The sequence below is a fragment of the Falco peregrinus genome, chromosome 8, assembly GCF_023634155.1.
Source record: "Falco peregrinus isolate bFalPer1 chromosome 8, bFalPer1.pri, whole genome shotgun sequence".
NCBI classification, from domain to species: Eukaryota; Metazoa; Chordata; class Aves; order Falconiformes; family Falconidae; genus Falco; species Falco peregrinus.
This window is the reverse complement of record NC_073728.1, coordinates 44,346,674-44,373,879: the sequence shown is the minus strand read 5'-3', so window position 1 is coordinate 44,373,879 and position 27,206 is coordinate 44,346,674. Positions and strand designations below refer to the sequence as shown.

The following is a 27,206-nucleotide window of genomic DNA, read 5'->3' as shown; positions in this document are numbered from 1 at the left end:
TACTCAATGCCTAAGGTTACCAGAAGGAGCACAGAAATAAGCAATTTCCTTAGCATTCCATTTTCTTTCGAGTCTTACAGATGACAGGCCATCTTATGTAATGCTAGCAAAATTAACTCCTAAAATCACGTGAGCTCATTTCAGCTGTTAAGGCACATCCTTCCTTCTGCACAAGTTAGTTTTACATACTGTAACAATAAACTAAACTCAAGGTATTTCAACATACTGCACTCTTTGCAGATACATTGGTACTATAGTAATTAAAATATTTATAGGAAATACAATTACAGTACATGTATGACAATTTATTGTACCACTGTTCATATAAAGTATTTCAATGGTCAGATACAATCTTAAATATCTGCATAAGAATTTACAAACATTAGTAAAGATATACCACAGACTATAGCCTTCTAAATTTTCAAGTGTAAGTGCTGGTAGATATCCATGTTTAAATAAAATGGACAATACCAGTAAAGATGCATACCTCTATTGTCTTTATTTATAAAGAAGTGACAACACTAGAAAACACATTGATAGCCAGTGCTTTGAACAGTGAAGGTGGGATCTAAAAAAGTCTGATTAAACTGAACAACCTTAGGTCTTTATCAAGTTGCATATCTGCCAGGAATGCTGAAATGCAAGAGTTTACACCTGCAATATTCCATAACGGAATAGCCACATAATATCAAATATAATCTCCAATTTCCAAACCAGTACATAAAAAAAGCCATCACTAAGTATTAGAAGACCACTGCAAGTTCTTATTGCTTTTTGAGTTAAATAATAATCTTCAAATAAACCAAAACCTAATCTCAACGGTATCTTGCTCATCCTCCTGTTCATTCATTAACACTGGAAGCAATCAGTTATTATATAATGTGGCAACAGAGGCATTTAAAAAACCCAAACAAAACCTAATTAAGTACACGGACATCCCCACCCTCCCTGCCCACCCTCACCCTGAAACTCACTATAACCACTTAGTGCCAGTAGAGGAGAAAAACTTGATAGACAAAACCAGAAATCTGACTACAGTAGGAAGGAAACATAAAGGGAGATATAGCTTTCTTAAATATTCAAAATCTGCTGTCTTCCAAACCAAAGCACATCATCCTCATCATTTAAAAAGGGAAGTTGCTTTTTATTTATCTAATCCTTGCACATGCTGAGTAGTTTGCAAGTCCACTGAGTCCCACTGCCGAGCAGCTGATTTTGAATTCAACAATACTTCAAAAACTACAGTAATATTCAATGCACTTTTTACTAAGGAGAGGAAAAAAACAAATGCATGTTGACGTTGTTCTTGCCAGTTCAGCATTTCTGCAGCAATTCTATTTATCTCTTGCAGTATGAAGGTTCTACCAGCATCAGTCTTCAGAATCATCCTCGGAAGCTATTGAACAACATAGTATAATTAGAAGCCTTTACAAAGGTTTGTGAACTTAGAACACTAAGATGAATAGTGTAAATAAAGGTAATATTATAAAATTAAATAGCAGATTGAACACCCGCCCAAACCTTGTGTAATTACATAGCTTAATATTTAAATGCACCTTATGTCAGAAAAATACAGCATTTTCAAATCAAAACTCAACATTACAAAATGCAGTGTCCTCCTGCTGTTCTTCCTCAAAATAGATGGAAGAAAAACTTAATTACGCCAGAGATTCAACTTTTATGTAGTGTTTACAGTGGCTAATTCCAACAGCACTCAGAGGAGAACATATTCAATCCATGACAGCAGGACCCAACACAAGGAAAAGAAATTACTCACAAAGTGAACAATTTGGATACTAAAATATTTAGAAAGGTTCTGCAGTCTAAACAAACGGACTCTTATACAAATTTTTCATATATATGTATGTTGCTTAATGCAATTATGTCAGGCCTACTTGGAAGCAGCTCCTCTCCCACCCCCATTCTTTCAGCATATGCAAAATGAACATAAAGCCCACATATGCATAGGATTTTGTTGTTGCAAGCTGAATTAAAAGACAAATACATACTTGTCAACTATGATTAAAGAAAAAGTCAGCACACACATCTACAATAGGTTTGTAAAGTGCTGCTTGTCCAAAACAGGAATGTAATTGTCCACTTAAGCAAACTCTGCAGGCAAGAAAGTATTTACACTTGAGTAACTTGTCCCATCTCTGAACACAGAAAGAAGCAATGCCTATCTCCTCACTTCCCCAGATCCTAAAAGAGAAATGTAACTAAAGTAGCACCAATAACAAACATAAAACCCTGTATTCCTCACCTGCAGGTTAGGTAAAGCCTGAATCAAATATAGATCAAATTACTGTGTAAAATGGCACTCATTAATTTTTACTCTAGTAAGGACGCACATAACTTAGGAATAAGTTCTGAACTCAAGTACACCTTTGTCTGTTCTGAACGCAGAAATAATCACCTGCTCCTTGAACTAAGACTTCCACACACATACAACATTCCCTATCATACTCTAAATACATCCTATGCACTGAAAATTCATATATGAACTTTGAATGTTGACATTCACATGCACACTAGGAAAAACAAAAAGGTAGATCCACTACCCTTCCACTGCCTATTAGATTCAGAATACCTTTATTAGAAGTCAGGACATAGTTTTGAATTTAAGTATACTGAAGAAGCCATTAGGTGAAAAGTAGGCTAGTCCTTTGTCAAAACTGGCGACCGTTAAATTTAATTCCTGAAGTGGATAGGTCTTAACAAGGAATACACACAACCAAAAACCGTGCGTGGATAGAAAAAAGAAAGGGGAGAAGAGCGCAAAAAAAGCAAGGGGAAAAGAGGAAATGGCAAGGTAAGTATGGTAACTTAAGTGCAGTGAAATTCAACTTTAAATGTTTCTTTTCTACTAGGACTCATGTAAAAGGCTATAACCTGATGGTTGGTCACCACCAATCCTGTAACAATATACTACCTGAATTACGATAACCAGACTGTATCTAGTGAGGAATCTTGTTGTCACTTGCAGAAAACACTTCTGTGGTCTAAACAACTCTATGCTGTTGGGAAATTAATCATGGAGAATTAAAACCAGTTCCCCCTTGGAATAATCCTACTGATAATGGAAAAACCACTGCTGGGTAAAGTCAGATTTTCAGTAATTAAGCTCAGTATTATGAATCTTGGCAAGGAGGATTGTACTCAAATTTAACTTCCGAGTTGATCTAATGGGAAAAGAGGGGAAGCACCTACTTTCAATATCTTCCATATGTGCCTGAAGAGTTCTTGCAAGGTTAATAAACTAGAAACAAGGCAGAGAGAAAGTAGTTTAAAAGTTGCAAAGTTATCTGCAGAGATTTGCAACAAGTTAGCAAAGTTTTCTTCACTTTTTCCATCCCAAAGCTTCACCCCAGAGGTTGGTTATCCTAACCCATTAGCCCAACTTACAAAAATCAGTGCAAAATTTAATATAAATCCCCACACACTAGATTTCAAATTGCTACTGCACAGTTATTTCAGCTTTCACTCTATGTCAAATGTTTATGGTAGCGCTTACTGGCATCATCTTCATGTTCTACAGTCTGTAAAACATCATTTTCAAAAGTAGCACACATGAACAAGCGCCAGTTATATGAAAATTTTTCCTAGAAATTGTAATGCAGAAAACCACGATCTGTAAGGACTTCATTAGTTGCATCCATTTCATTTACTTCACCATTAAAAGGCAAAACAGAGCCCTCTGACTGAACGAGGTTAATGGAAAATGCATAAACACACTTAAGATTTTAACTATAAAGTTCAAGAGCAGGATTACTATTAGGCATTGGTGGCAGTTTAATCTTAGAAGTACATAGTATCAAAATCCAAAGCCAAAATCCCTAAGAATACAAGTTCCTTAGACAATTCTGAAAGTCTCAGCCAAGTGCTTTTTTGTCAGTGACAACCTACATCACTCTTTCAGTGATAGTCCAGATGTTAAGACACAGCAAATAAGAATATAACGCTATGGTTTCCATATGTCAGTTGTATGCTGGGTATGAAATACGCATCGGTGCTCTCCCTGGTTTAAAATGCAGCATCACACAATTGTGTAATGCCACCTCTGATGAAAAAAGTAAAAATATGGTATTTCCGCAATACACTCAAGCTAAGAACCTGCATTGGATGCTGGCTACTATTAGATTGTATGTCTTTTATGTTTCTACACTTGTAGCAGAGAAAATTGGACATTTCATTTGTGGATCGTGCACTACATTAGATGGGTACAAAAAAAAAAAAAAGAGGACCACTGTTCTAATACAGTAAGAAATTAGAGCACAGTCCTGCCTCTACCCCAAAGGCAGAGTACCTGCTAGCAACCATTCCAGAAAGTGTTGGACAAGTTAAATATTGTCAATTCTATGTCATTAAAAAAAAAAAAAGTCATCAGCTTTTCAGGAGCTCAGTTGATGAAGAACACTGATTCATTACCTAGTATCAAATAAATGTGTAAGAATACAGGATTTCTGAATGCGTCACTATGCAGAAATAACTTTGCATTATGATCTCTTAATGGTAAAATGTGTACTTACTGCATTTCTAAGCCAAGCCACTTAAGTAACAAGAATCCAGCTGAATACCACTAATAAAGAATTCTGACTAATGCCAGAAAATCATAATATAGCTAGTCAGCTGCAGAAAGTAATATTCAAGTACATATTTAGGCACAATCCAGCAGAAAAGCACTGCAAGGTATAGACCTTTGAGATGTAAACTGGCATAATAAGAAAAATTAATCAAATAAGACAGTCCAACATTCTCAACTGCATCTTTTGTACACAGGGAGGTTAACCTTCCAGTTCTGCATAAATTCTCAACAATCATGACAATACATGCAAAGCAATGAATTACCAACAACCTTGACAAAAATGATTTTACAACAAAGTAACTGCAATGAAGTAGTACCTTCAGCTTCAAATGCATGGTGTTACTGCACTGACAAACCCTGATCATTTCAAACCTAAATTTGTTAAATAAGCATGCTTTTTGGGTATCTAGCTCCTAGGTCACTCCAGGTAACTATCTAGTTCCAAGTTCTCTGTACGAGCAATTCCTGTCATAAAGTCACTGCGTACTTACTCTGACACGTGTGCTGGCCTCACTTGCAGTTCCTAGCATATCAGAAAAGCGCTGCTCACATAAGTGTAACAACACTACAAGGTAGAGACCAGAGCTGATAAATTCATAGTCTGCCTTAAAGGAGATGAAAAGAAACATTCAGAATGTCAGTGATGCATCTGCATATATGATTCAAAAAGTAGAATAATTATTGAATTTTACTGGAAACATTATAAATTTGATCTCTAGCTGTTCCAAGAGAATTAGTGAAATGTAGTATTAAAAAAATTGAAATTCCAAAAAGCTACTTATACTTCTGGTTCTTCCCATCCACATCCATGTTAGATCCCAGATCTAACATGTTATCCTTGAAGACAACTAAAGCTCTACAAATAAAATTTCAGTCAGCACTATTGGTTCATGGGAAGGAATCTAAGAATCAGAGTATTATACCACTGGAGAAAATAAAACCAACAAATTTTGCTGGTTTCTCTTCAGTGGTCACAACACTTTACAGAAAGCCAAAATAAAGGGAAATACTCTAAAGAACCTTGTGATGTTTTAAGTATTTTGAGAAATTATTTTCCCTCCTAAGATAAAAACTTTCAGAATGCTACTGCTGATCTGATCATTTAGTCTCAATTCCTTAGGAAAAAAGTTTCAAAGTTCTTATTTCTATCTAAGTACAGTGACAGTAAACGAACAACCAGTTGTGCTAAAACAGAAGATGATGGCACTCTCAGGAAAGAGTTTTCAGAGTCTAGCCTAAGTGACAGAACTACAGTACTAGGGTAAGAGCTTACTCTAAATAGTAAGAGAATTAGAAGCTGACGTTTGGCCCCAAAACTGGTGTAATTTTCTGTTTTCTTTCGATTTCTGAGGCGGGCAAATTTCATTGTCTTTCTATATCCACAGAACACAACCCAGAGAATAAGGAAAACCTTCTGAATAAAGTTCACTAAAATAACACCAGATTTTTGTTATTTATTCAGTTTTAAACACTACACAATCCAGTAGTTCTAGGATAATTTTTTTACGTAGTGAGAGTAATACTAGTGGGCATGCATTTATTTTTGATTTAGGAAAGGACTTCAGGGAGCAGCAGGAAGTTCTTAGAAAAGAGGTTAGTTTCTACCACTCTGATGAAACAGAAGAATTTTTAAATGGTATGTTTAAACCAACTGCTTTAGCGTGTTAAAAGATGGCTAAAAGCAAAGACAATTCATGACTTAATGTGACATCCAATCTCATCATACTAGTATTCTCACTGCACCTATGTATCAAGAGACACTGGACTGCAAAGCTAGATGACAGATCTGCACCTAAGAAAAGGGTAAGAGATTACACTTACTGAAAGCTCAGCTATGGGAAGCACAGGAGGAAGACAGAATTTCTCTGAACACTGAGGAGAAAAATCTGTTCCATGTTGACATTCCTTTATGTGCATATCAGTCCTTCTGAAAAGGAGATGCATTTCCCTTCTCTAAAGAAGAGCACCCTCCCAGCACTAAAACAACACTTACCAAATTATGCAAAATATACTAACTTGTTCATTCGCATGTGCCCTATAGAGTTCATGAATATCAAAGTCTTCCAGATTCAGGTGCAACTTCTCTTTGCACAGTTCACAAGTTGTTACTGCTTCCAAAGAAGAACCTGGTGGGGAGGGACAGGGGGAAAGTCAGTGTCAAGTTGCAACAATCAACAACATAGGAAACAATTACACAAGCATTACAAACTGTAACTTAATATTTGAGTTTATTTTGCAGAGCAAGGTTAGAAGAAAAGAAAACCTCTAAAACAAATGTAGTAACTATCTGCTACTGTCAGAACTTAAATGCTACAGAATGTTTATTCTCTATCCAACACCACATATTTTGCCTCATGTTCATTCTGGACACCAAACGTCTCCTACTGAAAGCCTGACATAAAATCGCTGCTTGGGCTGTTTGAATGCTACAGTGTAATCCAAATATACACAAAAGTAGTAATAAATATACTGGAATAGCTTAAAAGTTATTGTCAGAGTAACGCTTTGCTTTAAAGTACCAGGTTTAAAACAAACTGCTCTAATAAGCAACAAGATGAACAAAGCAAGTTTGTGGTAGATTTACATCTTCTGTAGTTAAATACTGCAAATTAATTTCTCTGACAGGCTGAGGCTTCTAATACATCCCTACTCTGATGTGGGTCCTCTGATAGTAAGTAAAAAAAGTAAACAGGTGCTAGCACCTTCCTTTGATAAAAAGTATTCACTGTTTTCCTGTCTGCTACCAAGCCACCTGTTTTTGAGTCTTAAAAATACTATAGATAAGTTATAAATTGGTCAATCAATTTATTACAAAAACATTGGTACAGTGTGCAATTTCTGAAGTATTTCTTCAAAAAAAAATCTATACGCAGTCTGAAGCACTGTTTTGAATAAGTAGTTTTAACTGACTTGAACAGGAGTTAGTATCTTAAAAAAAAAAGATTCAAGTACAGTTACAGTAGAAAAACACTTGGATTTTCAAATCCCTATCACTCTGCTACAAGCACATCTACAAAAGTCTTAACAACTAGAACCACATACACGAGGAAGGGTGGAGAAAAGTGGTAAGTAGTTCTAAAGCTACACTTCCGCAATATTGTATTTTTTCTAACGTCTTAGTATACAAACCCAGAAACATGATCCTTTAAATGACAAATACAGTTCTTGGAACTAATCACATGAGAAACTGCACAGACACACAAGTCTGGAAGTGCCACACTGCTCTTTGTCCCCAGCTGCTCATTTTTCAAATAATTTTAACGAGGAGGACTACCCTTAATATTAAGCCTCCCAATTTAACTGGAAATCTACCTTGGTCCAGAGTCTGTTTTACCTGAATTAATCTTGGACTGCAGCCACTTTTTCATGCACTCCTGGTGAACATACTGCAGACTGCCAGTGCATTTGCATGGCTCTATTAGAAGGTTGTCAGAACTTGCAGAGGACATCTGACAGATTCTGCATAAGTCACCCTCTTCATCTTCAGAATCTTCTAAAAGCAGGCTGCAGGAAGAAACATCAACAAGTGCTGTGACACATTTAATGTAAGACTTTTTATAATGACAATTCTGTTCACTAAACTGTTCTAACACCTACAAGGATTAAAACAAGTTTTTCTAAAGACAAAAGTGAGAACACAGGCGACAAGACTCAGTTGCCACCTTCTTAGAAGGAAAGCTTCCTTTTAACATCACAGTTACAGAAAACTCATGTTAAGTCAGGTGAATTTTATCTCAAAAGAACATACTAATTTACCTCTCTTTAATTTTCTGGAGCCTTTCTGGATCTCTTGAAGGTGGTATTTTAGACTTGCCACTTTCCTGTCCATCAGACTGATTCCAGCCAGAGGGAATAATATCTACAGTTATCATAAGATTGTCAGACAGACTGCTTCCTAATGTTGGAGGCACTGCAAAGCGAAAGAGAGAACCAGGCAGAGTTCCAGAACTTCTCCTACTGTGGGCTGAATGTGGTGGGGAGGCAGTAGCTGCAGGAATACCAGATACTGCAGGTGTTGGTGGTCTGCTAACAGAAGCCCGAGGAGGGCTATCTGAAGCCTCAAGAGAGGTCTCCTCACCTGACTCTCTTCTTCTGAAGACATGTTGTGATCTAGCAGTTGTATCAGAGGTAGAGATCCTTGAGGATTCATCTCTTCCTTCTCTTCTTCGTCTGGAAAAGAGAGGTGTGCATCTGTTCCTCAGAGATGATGATAACCAGGATCCTGTGCTCCTACTTTCAGAGTCTGGCCTGTAACTTTCTCCATCTGAATCTGAGTTATGATTCTGTGAAACTCCTGATAAACCCCATCTTCGCCTAAGAAAACTAAATCCCTGAGAAGCTTCAGATGTCTGAAGTCCTGGAACTTCGGACAACGGAGTTGCAGCTCCATTACTGCTTGACAGAGTAGAAGCTTGAACTCTTGGGACCGTTGACTCTTCAGAGCCTAATGGTCTTGTATGCAATGAATCTTGGCTAGACCTTCGAGAGAAAAATGTAGATGACATACTAGATGCTAAACGAGATAGCAGCTGTCTGGTTGTGCGCCTCCCTTCGCTGTCAGCTGTAGGCTCATTCAATGACCTCTGAGAAGATAAAACCCTTTCAGAACCACTTGAAGAAGGAGTTTCATCTCTCATGGCAGCAAGAGAAAATGCTGGCTGCATGCTCCTCTGGGGAGACTCCAATTCATTTCTCCTTTGTCTTGAAGAATAGCTGGATCTTGAAGAGCTCATGTTAGAGTCTCTGTTGAAAAAAGATGGCCGATGATCAGAAGGCAACTGGCGGTTCATGGATGCATTCAGCCTCAAAGCGCTTAATGAGTTCTCTTTTGGTCTTGCTCCCTCTGCATATGAAGAGGCAGGCCTGTCTTGAAGATCTGTTACAGAAAAGCAGAGGAAAATACCATCACAAGATGTCCTCCAATTGTTACAATCCAGATGGATAACTCTACTGTGTAAATGCAGAAATTCAAGTTTTTGTGATCCTACTCAAATTTTTTTCAAACCTGACAGATTCCAGAGCAGTATTAAATTTAAATTTACTTACCAGAATTCTAAAGTTAAGCTGAAACCTAGGCTGGTTTCAGTCTGGTAAATCCATCTGGGATCTTCAGATTATTAAGGTATGACTCTCTCTCTCTTATACATGAATATGAAAATTCTGACCATTTGTCAGAAGTTACATAAGAACAGCACCGGAGTTAAAAACAGCAAACTGTACACAATACTATTAAGGTCCACTTTGCCTGTAGACTGAGAAATACAAGTTAAAGTTTCAGCAACGTAGCAGATGCCAGAGCACCTGCAACAAATGCATGGATAAAGTCAAGTGTATTCCCCACCTATTAGAACAAGCTACCCTTACTCTTCTCATTGTAAGCACATCAAAGGCTGCAGTTATGAACACTACTTAAAAGTAGCATAATATTGACTCTGGATTACAGAAATTGAGCATTATCTAAATTAAAAGTATTTACTAATACAACGTTTTAAACCAAGAACTCAAAAATTAAAAAAATCCTAGAAATACAGTAGTTCCACTACTCCAGCCCAAAAAGGTTATCTACCTATTGTTTTTATCAAAGTAATGCAAGAACTAAGTTAGTTCACATGTTCAGCTACACAGCTGGTTTAAACACCACCAGGCTCAATCATTCTGGATTAGTACTCCCACCTGCTCTCCACCTCAAGTACTTATAGTCAGTTAGGTAACTATTACCACATTGTTGTGTCCTCTCCTGCTTATTAATTGTACATTTGATCACCCAGTGCTTCCCAGTGGCCTGCAGGTCAAGGGAAGTGATTCTCCCCGTCTATCCACTCATGAGACTCCACCAGTAGTACTGCATCCAGCTCTGGAATCCTCTGTACAAGACAGATGCAGACCTGTTGGAGCAGGTCCAGAGGAGGCTACAACAGTCATAAGAGGGATGGAACACCTCTTCTATAAGGAAAGGCTGAGAGAGTTGGGGTTGTTCAGCCTGGAGAAGACAAGGCTCTGGGGGGACCTTATTGGGGCCTTTCAATATATAAAGGGGGCTTATAAGAAAGATGGGAACAGACTTTTCAAACAGGGCCTGCAGCAACAGGGCAAAGCGTAATGGTTCTAAACTAAAAGAGAGTAGATTCAGGCTAGATATAAGGAAGAAATTTTTTTACGATGAGGATGGTGAAACACTGGAACAGGTTGCCCTGAGAGGTGGGTAGATGCCCCGTCCCTGGAAACATTCAAGGTCGAGTTGGATAGGGCTCTAAAGCAACTTGATCTAGTTGAAGATGTCCCTGCTCACTGCAGGGTGGGTCAGACTAGATGACCTTAAAGGGTCCCTTCCAACCCAAACCATTCTATGATTCTTATAAGCATATTTCCTGTAAATACCATGTAAGTACCTCAACACACTAAGAAGCATCCAGCTGTAGTTAACACTACACAAAGCAGCTGAGGAGGCTAACATGAGCTAGTCTCCTTCCTTCAAATGGCTAGATGTGGGGGGGAGTGGCGGAATAGAGAGGGAAGGAGGAAGCTGCTGGAGCCCGCTAACCTCATAAGAAGGGAAACTTCTTCAATATTTTAACTACTTAACAAGCATAGGCAAATTAAGTTAGGAGGCAGAACCTTTCTCTACGCATTCTAGAATTGAAGCTTTCAGTGTCTGTAGTTTTGGTGGGGTTTTTTGTGGGTGGTTTTGTTGGGTTTTTTTCTTTTCCCCCCCAGAACAGTTCTGCATGGCAACCACCTTCTACTGTTGAAGTTGAGGTTTATGCATCTGGCAGACTAACTAAAGAAGCATCTGCCATATGGTTTTGATTACACAGCAGGGAACATAGGTCTTTTTAGAGAACTGAACAGTGACACTACTGCTAGAAATGCAGCACAGACAGTACAAAGCAGGGTTGTCCACCCATCCATTTCTCCCATTAGGTTCTACCAGATAAACTCCAACTGTCCACACAGACCATGATAACATTAAAATATACTCTCCTGGTGAGGTAAAGCTTCAGGATGAAATCTGCAACTAGTTTTTATCTTTTCTGCTTATCTTCTGTAATTGCGAACCCAAATGGAAAGAGAGAATATGATACAGGCCCCTCTGTGAAAACCCTTTCCACAATCAAATAACATTATTTTTTTTCCTACACCTAAGTACAAAGAGATCTGAAGATGAACAAGATGACACTTACTGGCTATTCACACAGTTACAGTGGCAAACACCGATGCCATTTTCTTACAACTGAATGCATCCACAAGCTAGACCAGTCATATATCCTTTGACAGTTTAGCTAGTGCATGAAAGTGGCCAATGGACTTCATTTAAAAGGATACCTTAAAATTAAATAGAACTTTTGGCTTTGTGTTTTGAAGAAAATATTAAAAGAACACGCAAAGAAACTAACAGACATGAAAGCTATGGGTTTACAAGCTTTCAGCTGTACAATACATACATGTTGAAGATGAAAAGTCACTGCTTCTGTAGCTGTGATCCACCAGGTTATTAACGGAGAGATCTGTTCTTCTTTCTAATTCTCTTCGCTCTCTCACTAGCTCAGTTCCAAGGGAGCCAAGCATCACTGATGAAGATCTAGGAATCCTACTGTACCTCCAAGAGGAATCTGTAAAGAAAAAGTAAGTAAATCCCCTGGTTTTGTAATAATTAAAAAAAAAAATTAAAACTGGTGCTTAAGCATGCATTCTGGTTACACCCGTATCAAGGGTGAGTTTAACAATACCACTAAGCTGATCAGGTGGCCAGCTGCCAACATAAAGCCAACAGTAAGTAGCACTCTGCTGACTCTGGCACTTGAATGAGTTCTGAAAGCTGAACTGGAAAAAAGTAATAATACTTTTGTGAAGAGTCAGACCCATTAACACTCATACAAGATAGGAGAAGGAAGAGAAATAGCATCTTGCTTTCTAATGGTAGCTAGTTATTAAATAGGCTTCACAATATGGCAACACAGCAGCTTAAGACTTCGTAAATGCTGCCATTCTATTGATGCTTCTTAAATGCTCCTAGAATACACTTTCCAGAAAGGTATAAATGCAGCTTAGACACAACTTTAAGAACAATGAGTAATACTATTCTTGCTCATATTGCAGAGTAAAACATGTCAGTTTAAAAAGGGATCTTGTTTTTTGTTAACAGCAACAACAACTAAATAGGGAACTGTACACACTTCAGCTGTGAACAAAACTGTTGTTTCAAAATAGTGTTCTTCAATGGTTCTGAAAAATCTACTTTGATTTTTTTACTGCTAACTTGTAAACCCAAATTTAAGCATTCAATGGTCAGCAGTGTGACGACCAACCGATCTACAAATGGAAAGACAAATAGTCCTACACTATAATGACAAATGTTAATGGCAGTCATTTTCTTAGCAAAGAGTAAGAAAGCATCAACAATATTGTGTTTTGAGCAAGAATTTTTTAGCTTTTATTTGGATGGCTGCATGGTTCCAAAAGGGGATATAAAAAGAACACCGATCCATACTCACAGGGGTAACCTGAATGGATCTATTTGTCTGTTTCAAAATACTGTTCTAGAAATATTTTCAATGTAAGTTTCTGACTGTTATTTCCTAACATTTAGGCTTTTGTTAGCATACTGCTTAACTTATGTCTATCCAATACCATACACTTATTTACAGCTTTAATGAAAATCTCAGTTTTTGTTGAAAGAGCTCGTAGCATAGAAAGTTTCTTTTTGCCTGGCCTATAGAAGTGAGTTTAGGCCCTGCTAAGAAATAACTTTTTCTTCCCTGACCCCTAACAACAGTGCTTGAACCAACCATGACACTATGCTTCTTGGAACACAATGCTAAGCAAGGTAAAGATTTCCTTTCTGCTGCCCCTGGCACACATCAGTTTACCAACACAATTTGACTCACAAAGTAAGAGCAGCTGCACTCATTCTTTCTTTGAAATCTTAACCAATTAAGACATATTTGAGCCACAAAGTTCATCTTTACAGCAAACGGAGTAAGTACAGGTAATAATTTTAAAATTACATAAGCACAACTGGGTTCTCAAAAGACCATGTTAACAGCATTCTTAGTACTTTGGATACCGCTATCACTGTGAACACACTCTTCTGTAAGGCATAGGATTTTAAAATTAATAAAAGTGTAATACTTCAAATAAAGTCTTTTAAAACTTGATAAAACCTAATCTTGCTACTCAGAAAATTTTCATGTAACTCAGCTCCAGTAATCAACCTCTCACCTGAAAAGGCAGTCAAGCCATTACTTCTCACAGAAGAGGTAGATGTACAAGATAGCTTAGGTCTCTTTGAATCACTATCTCGCTGCTGGCTATGCAGTCTTGAATATGCTCCCTGAGTTCTCTCAGACTCACCGTAACACCCAGATGCAAAATGAGCGGAAGAAGATGTAGACTGAAATAACATAAAAAAAAAAAAATTACACAGTATTTCAGATATAGTTACACTAACAAAAGTGCACAAATGTTACAGACTCAGAAAAATAGTAAAGAACAACTTTAAGATGCAAAGCCTTTCTATTTAAAAATAATGTAGGATCTATGCTTGACCAGTATTTCCAGATTTACTCAATACAGTCCTACCAGCAAAAGCCAGTTTCTATTACAATCAGCATTATTCTTCCTTTATAGATGTGGCTTACAGAGGAAAAAGATATTCCTGACTTGCAAGATGCTACAAACATGATCAAATATAGCTTTACAGATCTCCAAGGAAACATAATTTTGCTGTCCAGAAATGGCCAATACTCATCACCTTCATTAATTTATTTAACAGTTTAACTAATTCAGCTTACTTTTCACCAACCTAAAATACACTTGGCTAAGGAGTCAGCTCTGGCTTCTAGCAAACTGTTTAGACTAGATACACTTTGATTACATTAAGTTCAAGTGCAACTGAATCAGTTCAGAGTAAAGAATGGGTACAAAATGATTTTTGCAGTGTACAGCACTGAAATAAAGCATTTTTCAGAAACTAGTACTAAAAAAAAAAAAATAAAATAAAAATTTAAAAAGTTGGGATAGCCTGTAAAGTTGTTAGTCTGGATACTTGCTGCCAAGGCACTAATTTTCTATTTGAAATAGTTTTGGTTTATTTTTTGATATTAAAAACTTCAGCTCAATCAAAAAGCTCAATTAAGCTGTCTGTGCTCCAGAAAGCACCTACAACCAAGATCCTTTAAGGATCAATCAAATTACAGTGGATGTTCTAGTTGTGTTTTATTTTTATTTTGTTATGTTTTCTACTAAGCTTATGCCACAACGTTTTAGTCTTTAGAACTAAGGAGGATTTAAGTATTTCTCTTATGCCATCATGAAAGACAGATGGGGAATCACAGAAACTAACATCACAAACCAAGTACAAAACCAGGTCAAATTCCCTCATGAATAATCTGTTTAAAATATAATTTATGTTTTAATAATTTGATATTTGGTAAGTAGAAGATTCAACAGTGTCTTCTGCAATGTTCACTTGCATTAGAACCTAATCTAAGAGAAAAATTAACCTTAATGGGAAAAAAATATACCATTTTGAAAACTCTACAGCACCAACTTGACTAGATATGTAGGCCAATTGAACCACAGACTATTTCCATTTCAACTACATGTAGAGACATCTCCCACTACTTCCCCTGAAGGCCAGCAACTCCACAACAGTTCCTCTCTCCCTCCCACTTATCTCAAAGTGTCGTCACCTTTAAATCACACTAAGAAAACAAAGATCTATTTAAGGTGAAAGCACTCTTAAGGACCCAAACATCTTTCCATTTTAAAGTGAGCAGAATTTTCACTTGTTCAGTATCTTCCCACCAAGCATCCTCACAGTTCTCTGCTTTTCTCATCTTAATATTTCTACTGCAATTGAAAGTGGTTTATTGTCCCTCTACAGTGCATAAGCACGGCAAAGCAGCAAACTACTTAATTTTTGAAGTTACGAAGGCACATTCTGGAGCCCAGTTAAGCTGTTGAGGCTTGAGCCTTGGATCTCAGTCAGGTGACAGTTAAGGCTCCATTTTCTTTCGCAGTACGCTGTAAGCAGCATGCAAGTAAATACAGTCAGACTATGAACTACTCCTCCACAGTTAAATTTTCTAAAGCAGGTGTCCAAACCCATGAACTTTGTGTTAACTCACAAAGCTGGCAGCATCCAAAAACCACACCACCTAGAAACCTGATGCAAGAAGCAGAGTACAAACAACATTAATTTTGCCATCTGTAGGACTACAACACATATGAGATTCTAATCACCCTGATTTTTTCTTTGTAAATTGGTATTTGCAGCACCACTCTCACTTTATTTCTTAACTATTAGTAAAAAATATACATTATTATTTTCATCATCTAATTTCTTAACACTGCAACCTTCTTGCTTTCCGTCCATCTTGACTTAGTACCACCTACTTACCTAGAAACATTACAGTGAGCCCCTGCTAGCAGCTTTGCAGATTAGGAAGACTAAGTTAAAACCTTGCATTTTTTGTTGTTGTTGTTGCCATTTTTTAAAAAGTATTACACATGAACAGTTCTCACCAATCTGCTTCTGCTTCCCCAAAATCTTCCAGAACGTGGATGATCAAGTGTCCCTGAGTAGCGAGTTGGAGAGGATGTTGTAAGCTTCCAAGGAGTTTCATGGGTGTCTGTTTCTCCAATTCCCCAGTCTCTACTGGAACTATTCAATACATTGGATTCCTGAAGAACAACATGCTTATCATATGCATCTTGTAACTCAAAATGAACTTGGTATCTGATCTGAATATTGAAAATACAGGGAAGTGGAGGCACTACCAAATCTGGAAATCTTTCAGGAGAAACCTCAAGGGATACCCAAGAAGAAATGAAACAGGCTTATGAGAGAACCACTGGAAAAAGGAAAGATCTTTTTAAACTACTTTCTAGCAATTATCAGCTCCTTTATCCATCCTGTCATTTGACTGAACAGTAAGAAGTTGAAGTAAAGGCTTTTGAGGCATTACCCCAACTGAGATACTCCAGCAGTGGGGCAGAACTACAGACCTCACTTTCAAGTGTTAAGTAAAAAAACCCGCACAGGTAGAAGAAGAATCTCCATCGCAGCAAAAGTGCCTTTTTGGCCACTAAAGCAAGCCATCTGTCTTGTCCTGGTCATCAGTTTTAATACATGAAAGAACAGGTGCAAAGACATGGGGAAGAAGAAAAGTCACGTTTTGGGCCTACTAAAATAATTATTTTTACAAAAGGAGCATGATCTGTCCTAGTAAAATATATGGGACAACAAATGTAAACTATGTCATCAAGTTATTTCTAAAAAAATACCACACTACTGAAATTACAGTTATCTTCTACAATTCTTAAACACTTTCCTTTATCATCGCTTAAGTTTTTTATTTCTCTGCCGTCTACTCTAACAATCCATCATTGTCCTATTGGTAGGGAAGTCTTGCAAATTAGTCATTATTATTCCAATTATATTTCATGCAATCAGCGAAAAAATAATTTCCATCTTTCACTACAAAACTGAAACTTTTTTGTCTCCTAAATTACTAACATTGAAGACCATCATAAACCAGTAAACTGCACCGGGTACAAAACCACTTTGGCTTACAAAATAAACAGTTTCAGTAACTAATTTCAGACACAGTGCAAAGATACTGAATCCACAGTTTGATACGCATAACAAGCTAAGACTGTTTGGCAGAACAGTCCTGCAAATAAACGTTTGCTGCATTACCTCAGAACAAAATGCTCCAATTATTTGAAGTCTGATGTCTGCAGGGCAGTGACACTAACTGTTCTTTTTGTGTTTTCTCTTCCAAGATATTTAGAAGCCCTAATCTTTACCGTGGCTACACAGGCAAGTTTCTAACAATAAAACCGGGAACTGTCTAACATACAAATCTATCTTATCTTTAAGACAATCTAAGGGATGAGGTTCTATACTTTTAGTTTCACTGAATTTCAATGAATAGATTATAATTAAGGTGATGCACTGCAGTTTAATTTGCTCCACAGAATAATCATTTAAATTAGTAAAATTCATAGAAACAGAAATCTAAATTTTATTACACTTAAGCAGTTTCTAAGTGATTATCTGTCCACCTGCTTCCTGTGAACTATTAATACAACTACAGTAGCTTCTGTCACCACTTCTTAAAATTCGTAGTATTAAGATTTTAAAAGCTAAAGAAATATTTACACTCAATTATCATTCTCACAAGCAAAATTAAACCTGAAAATAAAGTATCAGTCAGTAAGTTTTCTCATATTTCAAAGTCTCAGTAGGATTCCTCAGGCTTCTGCATTATTTCATATTGGATAGTCTGCCCATAGGCACTAGACTACATAATTTTAAAGACAAAAAGTAAAGCTCTCTTAAAATTTTCTTAATATGAGCCATACCTGCAGACTTAACTGATCTTGAAATATTTACTTTTCTTTTTTCTCCAGCTGTTAGATTCTGAAGATCTGAGTTATTTTAAGTGTCTGGATCACCACAGTAAAGATCTTAATCCAAGAACAACACACTCACACTAGCACAGCACTAAAAGCCCGTTCATGGAACTACACCATGTATGGTTCTAATGCCAAAGCTGCTTTTGGTAGCTGTGGCATCTCTGCTCTGTGCTCATTTTTTTAAGAAATGTCCCAAGACCAAAGCAACCTACTGGGTATGAAAAAAATGACTTTAAGAGAAAGCAGACAATCAGGCATGACATCAGGAAAGCTCAATCTAATTGATGTATCTGAAACAAAACAAACTTAGAGTACGTCCCATCCCTTGCCAGAGCTTAACAATTAAAGCATTACACTAGATATTCTATTTCTGACGTCTATTTTCAGTAGCAGAAAAATGTAATCAGGAAAACATGCAAAACAATTTTATACGTTGTTATTTACATATGTGTAATTTTACATGTATTTATGATATTTATATAAGTCTATTTTATATGCATATTTATACATATACACACTTGGCCCTATCACTCCATTAAAACAAAGAAAACGAAAACCAACTAACCAACTTCCACTTAATTTCTCACAAAATGGTTAATGACGTTGCATCATAAACCATAGGAATTTTTTTCTTCATACCATCACACTGATTTTTATATTCTAAGTCACCTAGAAACAACGCTACGTCACATATATCAGATTAGTTAAGAATTACCCTGCTTGTTATGCCTCCTCAGATGAGCAGCGACTACTACCAAGACTGATCTCAAGTGTACACTATACAAGAATTCATGCCTATATGAAAAAAAAAAAAAGAGAAAGGGAAGTAGAACAAACCCACATGATAGAAACCTGCCTTGTTGCTGTTAGCCCTAGCCACAACCACATATTTAAAGTTTGACGGTTCTGCCCCTGAAAGTTTTTGAGTGAAGCTATAATCAAGTATGGACTCCAGCTGCATAAACGGCTTTATATTAAAAAGCCAAGTCTCAAAGTTCTCTTTCCTCTATATATCCAAAGTATTACTGATAAATCATGAATTTCTTCTTCTAAATGACAAATCTTTTAAATTATTTGGAACTGAAGCAGCTCTTAATATGGTAGGCTTCTGCATGCATTAACAAAGCAAAAAGCCCTGCCCATTTCATTCCTATATGAGTGAACTTAATCTTGTTTAGACTATGTTTCTTCTTGCTCCACCAACTTGTAATCTTATCCTGCAGGTAGTAATGGAATTTGCTCCTACTACCTCTTTAAGTACCAAAGGTTAGTAAAGAGAGGAAGCTTCCCTAAACCTTTATCACTAAGCACTAGTCTTGTGTAACAAGCTCTCAGACTACCTTCTTCTATGAACTGGGAGTGCAAAGAAGGGATACAACATAAATCTTCTACACAATTATTTTCCCCTCTGTTTTAACTGGAAAGCATTATAAAGATCAGTCCTCAGACTAGAAGCACTTCGTTCAACAGCAGATAGTCAAAAGATAATACACAATGCACTGATTACACTGCACTTCATGTAATAAAAGACAATATGCAGTAAACACCCTGCAGTTCATGTAATAAATGAAATAATGTAAAGTACATAACTCTCTTGTGTCTGTGTGGGTCCATAAAACCCTAAAAAAAAAGTAAGACTCTGATTTGGTTTTGCTGAGCAGCCAGCCAGTGAAAAATGTGCAGGAATCCAAAAAGCAAAAATGACTGAAGACGACCCTTACATGCTCCCTGTAGCCTACATACTAACAACACGTGTGCTAGATATGGCAAAATAGAACACATACACATGTAATTGTGCTAAAAATAATTAATGTTCTATTACTTGTAAAACTGTTTCTAGAAAAGGCATTATATAACACAGTGTCCCAGATAGCTTGTCAGCAGGGACCAAACTCATAACCATTTTATCAAAAAAACTATGAATATTTAACCATGGAGTTACATTTCTGCAATTTCAAAGACTGGGATGAGCTTACATTTGCAGGCCCAAAATTGAGGTAAGAACTGCTGAAGGAGCAGAAACAAAGTAGTAAGAGAATTGAGCCAAAGAATCACCTGTTGCTTCCAAGTGCTCAAAATAACTGCTGAAGTAGTTTAATCTCTGCTTCCTGCAATACTCTTTTCAAAGTGAAAGTACCTGCAGAGTGTGAAGTCTTATTCTTTAGCATGGCTCCCTTCCCCCACAAAAGCAATTTGGTTAGTGTAAAATACTGCGTGTAAAGCAGCAAATGCCTTCACCCCAACCCTGTCTACTACACACAAAGCCTAGCTGTATTAATGTACTGACAGGAAGTATGATGTAAGCCTACGGGTCCTCTTCTTACCTTCACAAAAAACCTAGATGCTGCAGAACATTACAGCCTACTGTCACTCTTACAGCTGCAACATTTTCCTGTACTTTTTGCATCATCTACACATGAAGTGTAATGCGCTACACGTATCAAAATTCAAACAAAATCCTCACCTCCCCTCAACTGAAAACCCCATTTACCCAGGTTTAGGACTGCAGTGACTAGTGCCAAAACAGACCCTTAAGTGTCAGGATGCCCTTCATTCATCGAACAGCTGCTTTTTAAAGGTGCAGTTACAAACAAAAGCAGGTAAAGATGGCAAACCTAGAACTACCAGTTCACACTGCAGAATACTGTAATTGGCCTGGTTATTAAATCCTTGTACTTTAGAATTAATCTTTGGAGTTTTTCCACAAATGCAAGGTCCTCAGTGGGACTTTTCCTTTTATTCCCCCCCCCCCCCTTTTTTTTTTTTTGGGGGGGGGGGGCTGTGTCTGGGTGTTAGGGTTTTTCTTGGTGAAAACCAGACAAATTAATTTATACTTTACAGAAATAGACAAAACACATTACCTGGTATCCAGATTCTAATCTCCATGAAGATTCTCTTGCACTATATGCACCAGCTAAACTGTTCCCAGTCAACGTCCTAGATCCTAGCGAAGAGCTGGAGGCCTGAACAGATATCCTTCGAGGAATTCTTGAGGGTTTTGACTCCATTCTTTGTATCCTGTATAAGGACACACTGATTATTTTTTTTTTAGAAGCAGGGACCTACACGCAAAACATGCACAAGTCATTCTGAGTGCATCATAAATATGACTCACAAGATACAAATTTATCACAGCACTATGGTCTGACTGTGCATCAGTAAGATGGGGAAACAATTTCTTATCCTAGTTTTTGCAACCTCTTCTTTACATTTCCTCCCATTCCATGTTAGAAAACTAGCAACATAGCCCTTTTTGCTATTCTTATTATGTTACAATATATTCTTGCTATTATATTACAAGTGGGACTCCCCTAAGAACTCTGCAGCACTAATATTAACACAAAATGAGCCAGAAAAAGAGCCCTCAGATTTCCTAAATTCCTATGTTACTTTTTTGTTAATGAACTGCATCTCAACACTTGCAGAAACTACTACACACAGACTTATTCTTCAGGGTCAAAACTACGAAATTTCACCCTCCTGTGAAAAACACACATTTGCAGACTACCAGCCTCAAAGAAATATTTAACTTCTCCAAAGACAACTCCCATTAATACTAATGTATACAAAAGAGCACATGGTGTCTCACAGGCATATACATTTACCTTACAGTCGCTGAGGGTTTATTCACTCTACTGGTATTTCTAGGCATTTCAAAATAAATGTTCATGCCTTTTCTGCATGAGAATTGACCCTGTAGTCATTCCTGTCATCAGATGATCTTTAAGGTCCCTTCCAATTTGAGCCATTATACAACTCCATGAAGGGTTATCTTGAATTAATGTTACTCAAAAACCTCAGAGAGCTAGCTGACTGGTTTGCTAACACTGCCAGATTCCTCCTCCTCAGGATGGTACAGACAATACCAGACCACAAAAGATAGCACTTAAATTGAAGAGAACTGCAGTATCCTCAGTGGTATGGTGCAGGAAAAGTAGCATGACAGCTAACACTCTAGAACAGATGGCCGAGAACTCCAACGGCACAAGTTGATTAGAAGAAGTGGTACAATCTTTCATTTAACCACTTTTAATTCTGGTATAACCTCCTGAGAATGGGAATAAGCTCTATCAGAAATAAAAAATCATCAATCAATAAAGCACTTGGTTTTTTCCCACCTCAGCCATGCTCATCAGTAACAGCCTGTGAAAAGCTGCTCCATCAATCCTAATGTACCTCAGGTCTGGCTGCGGTTTCGAGTTCACATACTCAGGACTTTGATCTTAGCAGAAAGTCATGCTGCATTACATATTCTACCTAGTAAAAGCTAGTTTGTACAACTCCACTGCCCAAACAGCTGCATAGCTGAGGTTACTTTTCTTAATGGAAGATTTTTTTAACCACTGTTGGGCTGCATGTTCAGCTGCTAGCTTTACAACACAGGTCACAAAGTAGCCTAGATGTTTCATCTTGCAAGTAAGACTTTTTTTTTAACTTCTTTTTATTATTTGGAACAAAACCACATAATGTGTATCAGATTTAAGTGAAATTTACATTCATGTACAAAAAAGCTATGAGGTTGTATTATGGAGAAGCCCACCAGCTTCTAGACCATGCTTCGGACATTAGCAACCCATTCACTTTTGCCAGAGACATCACCAGTTAAGCAAGCTCAGCTCAGGAATCTTGAAATTCTCATGTTCCTAACTGTGGATTAGGAACCTGAAATCATTAATTCATTAAATTTCACAGATCACATTTAAACTCCTAAGTAAATATTGAGCAATTGGGTGCAATTCTCAAAGTTGTAAATACAGCTGTATCAGTCAGAATGCTCTAAGCAGTGTTCCAAAGTACAGAAGAACACTGTCAACTGTGGAAGCTTAAAAGAAATTCAGTATGATCAAATCTAATAATCTAAGCTATGCCACTTCAAGTGGACTATTTGTGCAATAAAATGTAAAAATAATATTTTTTTTTTATTTGTGACATTAGATAAGACAGTGTAATGATGGTTAATTTAAGATGTAATCTGCCATAACATGCACTGCAAGTCTAGTACTTCTAAGCTGCCATGCATGAAGCTAAATTGTCACAGTAATATAGACTAGGCCATATGCTGGACAGGACAGCTGTAGGTCTTGATGAGGTCTGACATCCAAAGCACTGTTTATCTAACTTCTACGCCAATACAAAATATACAGGACAGATACACAGAATAATAGATCCAATTCTGTACTATTAAGTACTTGACAAAAGAGTGCCAACATTATTGCTTTCATTATGCATCATTCTGCCTCTGGATCACTTTGCTTCAGACAGGCATGGAACCAAATGAGTTAAGTAACATAGACTGAAGTCAAACACGGACATATGTAGAATATGCAAAGGTTTTAGAATAAGAAATGGAAGCTCCTATCGGTAGTAATTAACATCCAGATGAGCAGGGGAAAGAGACATAAGAAGTTATAAGGACTTCAAGACTAATTTAGAGATCACTTAATAATAATAAAATTGCTTATGCACATCCACAGAACAGACAAAATAAGAGCATTCAGATAGGAAAGCACAGGGTGGAAGACTGTGAACACCAGCGCCAACTATCTCTAGAAGCTGAAACGGAGTCCAAGATTAGCAGATTGCTTCTACAAATACAAAAAAACACACAAAACTAATTTTCTCCTCCAGTGGTAACCCCAAGAGGACAATGTTGCCAATCAACTTAATCTTGTAAATTAGCACAGGCTGTGATTTCAAGTTGAACGTCAGAATGATGCTGTCTATATATTTTAAGTAAAGAAATCTTGCAGAAACTATACACAAATAACATGTTAAAACAAGATAAAGGCAGAACATCAGAAAATCCAAAATTCAATATGTCAGTTTATGTATACACATTATGATTAACTTCTCTAATACCACTGTACATTTTTTCTGCAGTCCTGGCCCTGGCCAGCAAATGAGAAGGATATGCTATACAGATGAATCACAGTTGCGTAAGACAGGCATTTAACAAGAGGAACCTTGCCTTGTTTGATGCAGAGGTGGAAAGGTACTGAAAAACAAAAGGCTTTGTGGTCTAGGCAAAGAACCTCTCCCCGAGGAAACTGGATTTTATCTTTGCCTTTCGATAAAGATTCAGCAACATAAAGCATGTCATTCAGATTAATCAGGTTTTTTAAAACACTCTCCAAGAGCTCTTCAATTTCTGGGCATCCAAATTTACTTTGAATCTGAATAGCAAAAATCATGGAACCATGTATCTGCAACTGAAGACAATTGAGCCATGACTTGAAAATATTAGATAGATAGAACTAGATACTAGGCATCTCAACTTTTGTAACCTAACCAACACTAGTAAGAAGTGTTCTGGGTTGTTATATTTTGGTTGGGTTTGGGGTTTGTTGTTTGGGGTTTTTTTTGTCCAGAGTTCTTTGAAAACCATTTTAAGCACTGTATCTTGAAAGCTTGAGAAGGAACTGTCTTCATAGTTGACAATCAATACACACAATACACATAAAAGGCTTATGCTTATCATGGTAATACAATGAGGTGGTCAAGGTGAACATGCTAAGCTATCACAGAACATAGGACAGCACAAGACAGCAGTCTCACAATAAATAAGAATATATTATCAAAGCCACAATAATATTTGTCTGCAAGGGGAATATCATGGTTTTATAGGGCATTTCAGAATGAGAACAGCACTCTTTTACAGTACCAGCATCTTAAGGGTTTTTTTGAATGAGCTCAGACACTCAGATTAAAACCTGGAACATTTTGTTTACCCACACAGGTATTCAACAAATCACAAGTGGTAATCAACATGCTCCAATGACTTGATAATGGCAACCTAGCCACCTCAATTTACACAGAGGATAGTGATGCTATTACTTGAGGAACAAATTTAAAAAAACCCCAACATTTAAGTTGTGTTGCAGCCTGAAGTGATTTAAAAGCCTGTTGTTGCCACAAAGGAAAGGAACACCTTACTCAAATATGACACCACTGCTGTGTCCTTCATTGAGCAACCTCAACACACTACCCTGGCAAAACACACTTCTGGCTTCTCCATCATTTTGACACTACTCACGCTGGTATCCAACAACAGAGAAATGAGAAGGAACATCAGAGTGAGAAGCATCTCATCAAAGACACGTATTTCATCAGTTCATGCCGTGTTATGCAACTTAGCAATCAAGATCTCATGCAAAAAACTGGAAACTACTTTTGTGTCTCCTGGAATATGGGATACATGTGATGCCTCTCAAGACTTGGTAAGAAACCAAGTTCTGAAATCAAACTTTAAATTTGAAATTGCACCTGGGAAACAGATGACCAACTTACAACGGGAGGTGGAGCTGAACAGCCTATTTTGAGTACACAGCTCAAATGTCCTGCCCTTCATGATCTGTCATCCCTCCAACTACATTATAAAAAGATCAACCAGAACTTACATAGCCACAAACAGAGATTACAAGAGATAAAAGATCCAAGAAGTCTTTGCAGGAAAGCAGTGTTATCTCAAAAGGTAAAAAAGCAAGTATTTCAAATTAAAACCTCTCACTCCTCCCATCTTTTTGCCTTGACCTCCTCTACTGAAAAATGAAGGGCAAGATGAGGTAGTCATGTCTACCAGTAAGAGAAGCCTTTACTAGCTTCCATGCATTCTACTATCAGCTTAAAGCATTCTTGTAACCTCAATCACAACAAAGCAGCACATGCTTCACTCCCAGCTCCTAAATTACAGTTTTCTACCTTGGAACTATGCGGTGACACTTAGGCCTACCTAAGACTTGAGCTTTTATGTCTACAGGTTTTTGCATGTACAACTGCTCATGAGACTTTCTCCCAAGCAACCTGTGATCACGTGCCTTCCTCTGTGTTTACTCACAATGATGTTTTGATTACAAACAAGATAGAGTTCAGGGGCAATTCTGTCTGTCTGCGCAATTCTTCGTTCGCGTTATTTTCTCAACCTTCAATCAAGGAAGACGGACAAAAAATCAAACAGCCTCTCAGGAGCCCCATGAGCAAAAAAAATGTTTACAAATGCCATTCGCCTGCCTATGCCGCAGCAGCTTGTGCCATGACGCTGGGCTGCTCCCCTAGACCGGAGCCAGCCGGCCCCAGACCACACGTGCTTCGCAGCGCCGCTGGAGGGCGCCACACTCTCCTCCCCAGGCCTGAAGGGAGCGATCCAGCCAGCAAGGCCCAGGCCCAGGCCCAGGCGCCGGCTAGGAGCTCAGGGCCGCACTCGCTCGGCGCCCGCCCTCCAAGCCAACGCCGAACCGGGGCTCGCACCAGGCTGAAGGGCAGCGTCGACCGCTCTGCCCCGACCCCGCCGGGCAGTGGCTCCTCAAGGGGAAGGAAAGGTACGGAGAGGCAGAGTGCCACACCGCTCCGTTTCCGGCGAAGGCCCGCGGCCGTCAGAAGCACTTCGCACAGAGAAGGGCAGGGGAGCCAGGCGCCAGCCCCGAGACAAAATGGTTCCCCCCCTGCCCTGGCGCGGAGCCACCGGCACCGGCCCACACACAGGCGCAAGCTGGACTGTGTGGGGCCACCTTCCCCCCCTCAGCAGCGCCAGCCCCCGTACTCACCCTCACGGCACAGCCCTCACGATGCAGGCATTCGGGAGCTGAGGATCCACCGGAAGGGCCGAGTCGGGCCTGGCCCACAGGCTGCCACGCCGAGCCAGCGGCCTCTCCCTGCAACACAATGGCGACAGCGCCGAGACTGCACGACTGTCGATCACCACCCGCGCCCCGCCCATGCCCAGCTCCCGCGAGAGCTGCGGGGGAGCGGCTTGGTGGCGGGGGGCGCGGGGGGAGGGGGCGCGCCGCGTGGTGCAGGGCGGTGCCGTGTCACGCTGTGTCACGCTGTGTCCTGTCGCGTCGTGTCGCCTGGCCTGGGCGGCCGAGCCGGGCGGCGGGAGCTCGGTGAGCGGGCGCTGCCGGGCCGTGCACGGAGCGGGTGGTGCTAGGGGGAGACCCAAGGTGCGTTTAGCACTGCTCTCCTCAGCTGTGAGGTGATGCAACGACTGCGAATACGGCACTCTGCAATATGGAGATAATCCGAAAAATACTCATGTTAAAGACAGAATTTCTCTTCATTTTATGGGGAAACATCCCAAAAGCCACAGTCTGATTCCATTTGAAAATTCAACGTTCAGCCTTAAAACTGCAAGCAGAGGTCTGAGCTTTCTTCCTGTGCTACGTTACTTCTCAGCCGCCGCCACACGTAGCCCGCATCTGAT

The 27,206-nt window shown here is 38.6% G+C and overlaps 1 protein-coding gene across 9 annotated transcripts; it reads right to left on the bottom strand.

Annotated features, from left to right (window-relative positions):
• Positions 1-474: 474 nt before the first annotated feature.
• On the bottom strand, positions 475-26,806 carry MARCHF7 (membrane associated ring-CH-type finger 7). 9 transcript variants are annotated; one of them, XM_005238864.4, is made up of 11 exons: positions 26,551-26,699; positions 20,872-21,028; positions 16,112-16,270; positions 13,805-13,976; positions 12,028-12,195; positions 8,342-9,461; positions 7,920-8,089; positions 6,602-6,711; positions 5,077-5,190; positions 3,211-3,259; positions 475-1,396 (listed from the first exon to the last, which is right to left on the bottom strand). In XM_005238864.4, exons 2-11 carry the CDS (start codon positions 21,016-21,018, stop codon positions 1,371-1,373), a joined length of 2,235 nt encoding a protein of 744 aa, XP_005238921.1. In that variant the 5' UTR covers positions 21,019-21,028; positions 26,551-26,699; the 3' UTR covers positions 475-1,370. The 9 variants fall into 9 exon arrangements, 7 of the variants coding, with proteins under 7 accessions (XP_005238921.1, XP_013155822.1, XP_027644568.1 ...); XM_013300368.3 differs by lacking the exon at positions 3,211-3,259 and having other exon boundaries at positions 8,342-8,495; positions 8,664-9,461; XR_008748290.1 differs by having other exon boundaries at positions 1,246-1,396; positions 6,579-6,711.
• Positions 26,807-27,206: the final 400 nt, after the last annotated feature.

Bases quoted from the DNA above. Each gene is read 5' to 3' on its own strand.
- MARCHF7 (XM_013300367.3), bottom strand. From the start codon at position 21,018: ATGGAGTCAAAACCCTCAAGAATTCCTCGAAGGATATCTGTTCAGGCC. The intron at 6,712-7,919 runs GTAAAACAGACT...CCTCCCCACCAG, and splicing joins GCAGTCCAAGATTAATTCAG to GTTCTTCTTTGGAAGCAGTA. The intron at 5,191-6,601 runs GTTAGTATATTT...ATCTCCTTTAAG, and splicing joins GGGCACATGCGAATGAACAA to GCAGACTATGAATTTATCAG.